General features: G+C 23.3%; 1 protein-coding gene across 2 annotated transcripts in view; it reads right to left on the bottom strand.

Moving 5' to 3' along the window:
• LOC122710920 (calcium release-activated calcium channel protein 1-like) overlaps positions 1–3,937 on the bottom strand; it is a 6,273-nt gene extending 2,336 nt beyond the window's left edge. Inside the window, exons 1-2 of one of the 2 annotated variants that reach the window (XR_006346024.1) lie at positions 2,433–3,937; positions 1,070–1,747 (exon numbers count right to left, since the gene is read on the bottom strand). Coding sequence is in view for 1 of the 2 variants with exons in the window: in XM_043929174.1 (XP_043785109.1) it covers positions 1,256–1,747; positions 2,433–3,008 (1,068 nt within the window). In the remaining variant the exon portion in view is untranslated. Of the gene's footprint in view, positions 1–349; positions 1,748–2,432 lie in introns of those variants that run through there. The other variant, XM_043929174.1, reaches the window with a different exon arrangement.
• Positions 3,938–11,524: the final 7,587 nt, after the last annotated feature.

The following is an 11,524-nucleotide window of genomic DNA, read 5'->3' as shown; positions in this document are numbered from 1 at the left end:
AAAAAAAAAAAAAAAGACTTGAGATCATTGTTCAAGAAGATAAATTTAATAAATTAATAATTTTGCGTTTTATTAAAGTTTAGAAAGCTTAAAACTCATTTTATGATTCATTTTTCTCTTTACTTTAAAAATTTTTGTTCTTCCTTTTAAATTATGCAGCATTAATATTTCATAATTTTTTATATACATTTTGAAATTTTTTTTTTAATGTACATATTAGATATATGTATATGTATATATACATATTAACTCAATACATTAATTTTATATTATTAATTTTAATTCGATTTATTACAATTATTGCCAACTATACAATTGATTTTTGTAAGTTAAAATTTAATTAAATATTTTAGTTTCGTTTTTAGTAAAAACGAAAAATATTTCATCAGAGATATTATGCAATAATAAAATGTGTTTCAATGCTTTCATTATTAGAGTGAAATCCCTGAATTATTTTTTATATAGGAAAATGATTATATTATGTTCTTGCTTTAATTACATTTCTATGTTTAATACAAATTGTTTGTTTTTGTACAAACAAAATTTAATGCATAATAATGTAGAAAATATCGGATATAAGATTAAACTAACAACTTAGTTTATGGTGAAAGTGAAAGATGCATAAAATTACATTTCTTCTTTTTTATAAATTCATGTAACAAATCACGTTTTAATCAACGAGAATCTTCAAGTCTGATGAGTAACTTATTGTGACTAGGATATAATAAGTTTCAGAATGGGAAGCATGTACATAAATAACACACTCGACTGTCCTTCAGTTTTTCCACAAACTAAGTGACAAAATGATATATATATATATATTGATATGATGTATGAAATAAAAAGGTAAATGAGAGATACATTTAAAGAAGAAATTGGGAATTAAGTCATAAATAGGATATAATTAAATGCTAAATAATATAGCTGATATACTTATAAGAGCACTTTGCTTGTACTGTTGCAATTCTCGACTTGCATGTGTACAGCTATGTACATTTTTATATATAATAAAAATACGGTCGCTTTCGCGTGATCGTATTGAATAAGTAAAGTTATTGAATAAACTTACATGTGTTCTTCTTTCATCGTTATTAACGTGTGTAGTGTATAGCGTATACGTTATTGAGTATGATTACAATAATTTCCAGTAAAACAACGGATAAATAATACGCAGTCTCTGGGATGTATTTTAGAAGACAAGGACACAATCCAATCGACTTGGAAATTGATTTGAAAATCGAAATCTTTAATTTTATCATACGCTGCTCTGCCCCATCGCTACATTATCTAAATTTCTCTTGATATTTTCCAACTCGTTCATATCGGTCACCGTTGATTCGCATTTATATACCACTAAGGAATGATAGAAGTGAACGGCGAACGCGATGAACACTATAAGGACTGGAATGACTATGATAGTACTGGCAGTGGCGGCGGTAAACGAATAATCCCAGAATTTCACCCAGCACAGTATAGCTACCTCCACTAGGAACAAAAATAATCCTAATACCGTGGAAAATGCCCAAGCCAGCTCGATGAAGCCGCGCATTCTTTCATGAGGTGATTCCGAAACGAGGCGAGACACGTGAAGTTTACTGACGGCCTCGATATTCGGCAATAAATACGTGCTTATCATTAAAGCAAAGATGTGTACTGATACTAGGACGGTTGTGCAAACAGCGAACATCACAAACAGCCATTCGGGCACCGCGGTTGGCTCATTTATTTGCAGTTCAACCATAGCTATCTGAAAAGATAAAAGGAAAAAAAGAAAATAATAAAAGTTGGCTCGTATAATTTTTAATACCTGTTAATAAAGACAAGTATGTTTGACAAATTAATGCTATCACAACAGATATAAGTTCTCCTTGAAGATATTGTTATCTTCGTACTTTTGCCTTACATATATTTTAAAAATCAATTAAGCCTGCATCGAAACGAGGTATATTGTTAAAGAAAGTGATATTGAAATTTGCCTTACGTAATCATAGAACGAAGTTTACGAAGATTATACGGAATTGTCGTCCACGTTTGTTTAATGATTTTCAGGAAACGTTGTGTAATCCGTCGTGGATTTTTCTGATTATACGAATACCGATTTTCTTGGGAAATTAACTTGTCCAAGAGGAAAAAACAGGAACGATTTAATATCGTTCAATGACAAATATTTCGACAAATTTATTATTACGACGGAATTTTTCTCTATTGAAATTAACTCGATTCGAAAAAATACATTCGTTGTACACACGTCCTCGTTACATCGATTGTTCCAAGTATCAAGGCATTGGATAATTAACGATCGCGAATGAATGATTAATCTGATAATCGATCATTGTTGTCATAAATTATCGTTCAAAGAATTACAAGGAAATAATGTATCATCATCCTTTTATTTAAAAAAAAAAAAAAAAAAAGAATGGAGATATACTCACCATAGCGAAACCGCTTAATAATTCCGATGTTGTTGCAGTAGCTTTTAATTTAGCTCTGCTCATGTGTAATCTCCTCCACGAAAGACCTTCAGGACCATCTTGTTCCTCCATTTGTCTGGAGGAGGGTGTTGGTGATCCTGGTGATCCCGTGCACGTACAACAACATGTGTACGGCATGTTATTTATCGAGGTATGGCTATTTGAAAATGGAAGACTGCTCATCGATCTCATATCTAAAGCTACATAACGATTGTTCTTGTTTCTTGGCGATAGAACTAACTCGCTCTGAGACGGGCACAACGACGAACTCTTCGAGTTATAGCTTGGATAATTGGATTCGCTGGTGTGCATCTGTTTCGGCAAATAACCCAAAGAAGGTGGCCTGATTCTCTGCGTACCGTAAGAAAATTGGATAAGATCGATCTGAGTCGCTTTGCTCGACTTTTTGACCATTTCCTCGTTGCTTTTGTGCGGGGCGACTGCATTGTTCTTGTCGTACTTCTCGTTCGTAACCTTTACATCTTGGATCAGCGTACTGTTAAAAGATTTCCCTTCGCCGAGATTATTATTCGACATAATTGCTTATTTATTATTTCCGTATTGTCGAAATCTCATCGTCAGCAACATCTGTCGTTTCGATATCACCTCAAAGAGTCAAAGAAAATTTTACCGCAAAATTTTCACGAACATCCGACGTTATCATCGACGTTTCCTTGGTTGAATCACTGCAGAGAGCATATGTATACGATCACCGATGTGTTATCATGCGTTTCAGTTCTTTTGCACCATATCTCGAGCCACTTTTCCCGAATCAAAATTCCTTTCCACGAATCAAACTATAGCCACTATATTTCGATATTTCCATACCGTATTGTATATATCGTCGTGACACTGAACAATTAATTACATCCGTTCCAGGTGGCGAGCGAACACGCATTTTTCCCAATGCATTAATTTAGAAAGCGGTTTCTAAGCATGTGGAACGATCTAAGCTGGTCCGGATCAGAGTAGCTGGAAGTTATTATAGTCGAATACTGACCAACGAAAACGCGCCGTTGCATCGTCGTTCAGACACATATGACGTATTCGTCTGAATCATAACAATAGTATTAATTGCCTCGGAACCATATCGGCTACATAATAACCGGCTACACGACCTTAACGTACGTGAGTTCTACCTGACCGTTCCCGTATACCTGTAATACGTCTTATGTATATACCTCTCCTCTCTCGCGGGTTTCCGTTGAAAGATGCGACCGCGGCCAATGACGCTTGTTTTCTTGCTTTTAAAATGGAGATAAGGTAATCGTGGGGAGCGTATCGAGACCAGGTATCGAGACGCCACCGAGGGGCAATCGTGTAATTAATTACGTTGCTTGCGAAGGGAAATCTCTCTCTGGTCAATTTTGATATTCCCGTAGTTACGTTCCGCTTTTCTGTCTGGTCGAGTGAGAAGTCGTGTTTGATCGAGAAAGTTTCTCTATTAATATTCGCGGTTATTTTTGCATTTAATCGTTTTCACCTTGTCATAATTAATATTTTTTTTTTAAAGGTAAAAAAAAAAAAAAAAAAAAAAAAAAAAAAAAACGAGAATTGTAAATATTTTGCGCGATTGTAATTAGAAATATCGGATAATTTATCTTAATTGCGTTTAACTATGTCGAGATAAAAATACCGAGTTAAAATAAAATTTTTCGAAGATATTTTTCAAATTTTTCATCGTTTTATTTAAAATTCATAATGTTTCTTTTGCGAAAGGTATTTTAAAGGAATTGTAGAATAAATGGAATTATTTACACGAGATGAGGATTTTTATGCTTACGAACGATACGAGGCATTTTCTTCGCGTGTTTGCATATAGATAAGTGGATTTTGAATTCGTTGGAACACAATCGGGAGTCATTGTGGAAAAACCATTTTCGATGGCGAATAGAACGATGAGACGGAAATATCGTTTACGAAAGACCGATTATTCTGGACAAAATAATATTTGAATATATTTGAATATAATACAATAGTACATATTTGATGTGTCATTAAAATTAATTATACTTAATGTTAAATTTATACGATTGGAAAAGAAAGAAGAATTTATTGAAAAGAAGAATTTACTGAAAAAAAAAAAAAAAAAACTGAACATAAGCTGACTTCGATCGATAAAAATAAGTACTTGACATATTTTCTATTCTTTTCTTTCTTATCAATAGTTACTCAGCAATGATTGTGTAAAAAAGTGTAAATTTTTCATTTATTTACAATATTAAACTTACGAAATAATAAGAAATGGATCGAAGATTTTAACGATGATCAAAAGATTTTACCATGAAAATTATAAATTTATTATATAAGAGTCACAATATTATATACAATTTTAGGAAACGTTCAAAAACTTATGAGAAACAAAAATTGAAAAACTTTGTATCGGTAATAATATAGAAAATGATTACAGATATATTTTTTTTTATTTTAAAAAAACTGGAAGAAAACTAGAAAAATCTAGAATAGTGAAAAGTGGAAGTTTTATCTAGATAAAGAAAGATGCATTAAAAAAAAAATTTATATTTATATTTGATAAAATATGTTTATAAAATAATCTTAATTTTTTATCAATATCGTATCATTTTGTACGACTATTTTTTGTCAATTCAATTTATGTTCAAATTTTTTGCTTTAGCTTCTTTTTTTATAATTATTTTGTAAATAAGATTTAATATGCTTATTTATAAAAAATATATTTTTTTCTTCGAATTGTGCGAAATATTTAAATATATTAAATGTTTTATTCAAGGGAATCGTTAATTCATGTTAATTTATGTTACAAGTATTAATGATATAATCATTATCGATATAATCATCCATGAGTAAACAATAAGCAATATAATTTATTACAATACATTAATTGTATTTTTTTTTTTTTTGTTTTCACATTGCGCGAACAAAAAGTCATTTATATAAATGACTATTTTAAATATTTAAAAATATTTCACGGCCACTATATATTTCTTTATTGGTATTCTGTAGAGTAGGAATGACGATGCAAGAGCAGTTAGTTTCAAGGAATCATATGTGAATGTGTGCCATTGATTTACAGGAAAAATTTTATCTATTCGTAATTTCATTTGCATATCAATTGTACGTTTAAAGTTAGTGAGAATTAGAGGAGTTGGGAAAAACCTGAGAAAATTTATTTTTATCTTTTTTTGAGAGAATAAATTTTATTTTATTATTTTTTTTCAAAATATTTTCCTTTTTTTACTGATTCCTTTTCCTTTTTTTGATAAAAAAGTTTTATTTATAAGTAAAAAGGAATGAAACTTGAGATATTTATATTTAACTGTATCTGAAGAGATTGGGAGAGTTGGAACTGCAACTGAGACCATAAAAAGATAAAAATGATAAAGGGAACAATTTTTTTTTTTCATATATATCTTTTAAAGCTAAACAGGTTTCAGACTACTGTAAAATGAAGATATATGCAAAATATGGATGAAGATAGATTTTCTATTGTAAGACAAGAACTTATAAAGAATATTATAATATTATATTTCCAAAATTATTCAAAATTTTTATATAAATATTTTTATTATCGTAAAAATAAATATAAATATAAAATTATATATTAGTATAATATATTTAAATATTAAATATTTAATATAAATATAAATATTTATTAAATATATACTGCTATTTTTTTTTAAATTAAAAATGATCATAGGAAATTACGTAAATTTAAGTTATTCAGGAAAAAAATTAGGATTTATATGATCTCGTCCATTGAATGATTTATGATATGTTCATAAAATGTATGATTTGCATAATCTTCCTATCAAATTTAAATTTTCACCATAAAGTTACGAAATCTAATGCAATGCGTTTCCTATCCTATGTTTCGGAATATTCTTAACGTTATCGATTCGGTTTAAGATAAGATTGTAACGTTAATAATGAATGAAATTAAAATTGAATTTCAATATAAAATTATAATAATAAAAAAAAATAAATATTTTATTTTAATATATCATTTTTAGGTATATATTAATATTTTAAATATTGTACATGCATTTTATACATGATTTACATATACAAATAACAAATAACAAATAATTAGAATGATTGATCCATATTAATATTGTGTCACACTATTATATCATATGTATTGTAATATTTTTTTTTACAACTACTGAAAAATATTTTTATTAAGCAAAGATTAGAAATAAACTTTTATTTTTCAATTGTTAATTATTAATTAATATTTAATTCATTTATAATAAAATATTTTAAAAATTAGAAAAAATATTATATTATGAAAATTAACATATTGTATTATATTTCCAAGAATAAAATTATATTTTTTCATATTTTTGGATATAATATTTTTTGAAAATAATCTTTCCAAATATTTAAATATCACTTGTATATAAAAGTAATTACAAATTAAAAAATTAAGTACAATGAGATATACATTCTAGAGTTCAAATATATTTTGTAGATATATTATAAATTTTGAGACACATTATAAATAAATATATTTTATAAATTAATATCTTGTATAATTTTTCTTTTGTCGTATATTCGATAACAATTTGTATTTGAATGATTAACTGTAAGTTTTAGGAAAGTTCTACAAGAATATAAATAATAAAAAAATAGATTTGACAAATAAATCTTCGATAACATCGTTTTACGATAAAATACTTCAAATTCCTTCTTATTCTGGATGGAATAAGATGGAATTTTAAATGCAATATAGCTGCGTTATTCTGTCATCGAATAATATCTCGTATTATATGTCAAGATACATTATAAAGCCAAGAATGTAATATCTATATATATTAAAAGTTAAACATATTTTAATTTTGGAAAAGAAATAATGAAAATGTGTTCGATTGATATCTTATATAGCTTATATGGTGGTCATGCACCAAGAGTAATATAAAGTAATATGGACAAGGATAGTAATTTATGAGAGAAGGATAAAGATAGAGCAAAAATATTGAAATCAACGCCATCTTCAGAATGCCATAAATGAAACATACAAAGAAAAGACAGAAAATAATAAAAAAAGATATAATAGGAATTGAGAACTAATGTCATCTATCGACTGCTAACGATATCTTTGCAAAACAGGATAATATAGAATAAGAATTAAAAATTAGTACACTCACGTCCTTCTCATTATTTGCTTCCTTTGTTTTAGATGCTTCTGAGAGATAAAATCATAGTTAAAATATAGAATAAATTTATGGTTAAATAATGTTTTTTCGTAGAAATTTCGTAAAAATTAGATATCCTAATCTTCTTACTATTTTCGAATTACATGACAATTTTGAATTATATGTTCAGTATAGAAAATAATGTTAATAATTGTTAATTGTTAATAATAGTCGGAAATAAATTTAATTTTATTATAAAAAGTATAAGCACAAATTTAATATGTATTTATTTATTTATTTATTCATTTATTTGAAAATTTGTTTGCACAATATATATTTATTATTTCTTTATATATATAATATATATAATATATATAATATAATAATATATGATGAAATAAATAATGTAATGTATATATAAATGAATAGAATAAAGAAATATGCAAAAAGTATATAAATAGATTTTTAAACAAATGAATAAAATACATAAATGAATGGATAAATATCTAGTTTTATATTTTAATATTATAATATACAAAATTATATAAATATTTAAGTATTCACTCATAAATTACTATTATAATTAAACAATGGAACTTAAAATGTTATATAATTACATTTTAAGTAGTTATAAATAAATCAATAAACAAATTCATAAATAAATGAATTAATAAATATATAAATTAGATAAATAAAAAAAATAATTTGATATATTGATGAACAAAATAAAATAATTTACAAATAAATTATTAGAACAAGTGCATGAATAAATAACAAAATTAAGTGAATAAATAATTAAATAAATAAAGGACTAAACAAATAAATATATTTATGCATATATAAATAAACAAAATAAAAAAGGTTACAGAAAAGTCATTAGTACAAAAATAATTTATTAAATATATCAGTGAATAAATATATAATTAACTGAAAAAATGAATGAAGAAATAAATAAATAAGTAAATATGTTAATATATAAATGAACAAAATAAAAAATCTACAAATAAAACAATAAATAAATGTATAAATAAATATATAAAAACTAGATAAATATAAATAATTTGATATAAACATAAATAAAACAAAATAAGTTCTATAAGTTACATATAAATAATAGTTTGAATAAAATAAATAACTCATTAGAACAAATATATGAATAAATAATTAACATTAAATAAATAATAAATAAATAATAAATAAATAAAGAAGTAGACAGAAAAATAATTTGATGAATATATTAATGAACAAGATAAAAAATTATACAAATAATCAATGGACAATTGAATAATATATAAATATATAAATAACTATACATAAAAATATTAATAAATAATGCATAAATGAATAAATGATGCATTCATAAATGAACAAAACAAAAAAAGTTTTATAAATAATTCAGTAATCAAATAAATGAATAAATATATAAAATTATATAAATGTAAAAATTAATCAATAAATAATGATGTATACATAAGTGAATAAAATAAAAAAGTTCAAAAGTAAATAACTAGTAAAATGGATGAATAAATATATAAATAATTAAATAACTGAAGTAATAAAATATATATATATATATAACCTAATTTCAAGAAATGTAATTATTACATTTGTTATAAAAATTATTGGATTCATAAATTAATAACAATAATTTTTAAATTATTAATCATCATAAATTCGTTTATAGTTGCTCTTTATTTTTATTATTTATACAAAATATTTAAAATATTTTAATAAACAGTAAAAACAGTAATAAATCGAAAATTAAAATCATAAAACAGCAATTTGATCTGTAAAAATATATATTAATTATTATATTTAATATCGTAATTAATTATTAGATGCATAAATTAACAATAAAAATCTATAATTTGAAAAATTATTAATTATTATATTCGAAATGTCGATTTTAAAGCAATCGACAAAGTACGTATATTTCCGTATATCTTCGCGTCCTATAAATACAAAGCAGGTCGGGACGGAGTAATCATTTCTTATCGAACTTTGTCGAGGAGTAGATCGATTCTATAGTACTTTTAATTAAATTTTATAATAAATAATTTTCAAAATTAATTATTCTAAATTAATATTTTTAATAGATTTATTATATATTGTCATATATATTATATATTATTTATTTTTACTTTTTAATAAATTTTTATTAATTGTTTCAAATTGCTTAATCATTTACATATTTTTTTTTTATTTAAATATTTATTTTTTAATTCATTTTTTTTTTATTTACTTATTTCCACATTTATTTCTTGATTTCTTTTTTAATTTATATTTTTACTTATTTATTCATTTATTCTTTTATTTATTTATTTGCATACTTACTTCTTAATTTATTTTTTAATATTTTTATTCATTTATTTATTCAATTTCATTATTCACTTTATTTATTTATTTATTTGTACATTTATTTTACATATTTATATAAATATTCTTCCTTTGATTTATTTATTCCTTCAATTATTTATACATTTACTTATTTTGTATTTTTTATTTATTTTTATATTTTTATTTAGTTATTCATATATTTATTTATTCATTTGATTAAAGATTTATTTTTAGACTTTTTTATTTTGTTTAGTTATGTATATATCAAATTATTTATGTAAGTACTCCTTAAGTTAAAAACTTATTTATATATCCATTTATTTTTTTATTCATTCATTTGTATACTAATTTATTTGTAGATTTTTTCTTTTGTTCATTTATATCAAATTATTTATTTATTCTCTCTTTTCTTTATTTAATTACTTATATATTTATTCATTCATTTGTTTAATGACTTATTTGTAAACTTTTTTATTTTATATATTTATACATGAAACAATAAAAATATATTCATTTATATATTTATTTTTAATATTTATGCATCAAATTATTTATTTATTTATTTATTTAATTATTTATTCTTTTATACATTCATTCTTTTGTAGATTTATTTATAGATTTTATGTTTTGTTCATTTATTTATTATGTATTATGTATCAAAATATGTATAAAGAAATATTTATTACTTTAGTTTAATAATTTATATATTTAATCATTCATTTAATAAATGACTTAGCAAATAAATAATTTGATGCATTCATAAGTGATCAAAACTAAAAAGTTTATAAATAAATCATTGACAAGACAAATGAATGAATAAATAGTAATTAAATAAATAAGGAAGTAAAGAAATAAATAATTTGATATATATGTAAGTAAATATAATAAAAAAGTTTACACAAATAAGACATTAGACAATAAAGAAGTCTATAAATAGGTTAGTAGATGAAAGAAATGAATTAATAAAAGAATTAATAAATATAAATAAGTGAAAGAATAAATAAATAAATAAATAAATTGATGCATAAATGGATATAATTAATGAAATGTACAAATAAGTCATTGCACAAATGAATAAATAAATGTATAAATAACCAAATAAAGGAATAAGTGAATAAATAAATAAATAAATAGATGCATATTTGAATGAACAGAAAAAAAATATCTATAAAATTGTTTATGAAATCATTAGACAAATGGATGTTACACAAATAATACTTCTTTATTTTATTCATTTATGTATACATCAATATATTTATTTTCTCTTTTAATCCTTCATTCATTTAGTTATTTTATTTATTTTATTTATATATTTATTCATATATTTGTCTAATGTCTTTTTTGTGTAACATCCATTTGTTTAATGATTTCATAAACAATAAATGTATGTAGACAAATAAATATATAAATTAATTATATTATAATTATATTGTAATATAATATTATATTAATTATAATATAATTATAATTATATATATATATGTATAATATATATAATATAATTGTAATTATAAATATAATATAATTGTAATTATAATATAATTACAAATATATTATAATTATGTTATATGAATAAATTTATAAATAATTGTACAAAAAATG

Source organism: Apis laboriosa, unplaced genomic scaffold (genome assembly GCF_014066325.1).
Source record: "Apis laboriosa isolate Shangri-la unplaced genomic scaffold, ASM1406632v1 scaffold161_cov148, whole genome shotgun sequence".
Lineage (NCBI taxonomy): Eukaryota > Metazoa > Arthropoda > Insecta > Hymenoptera > Apidae > Apis > Apis laboriosa.
This window is presented reverse-complemented; position numbering and strand designations above follow the sequence as displayed.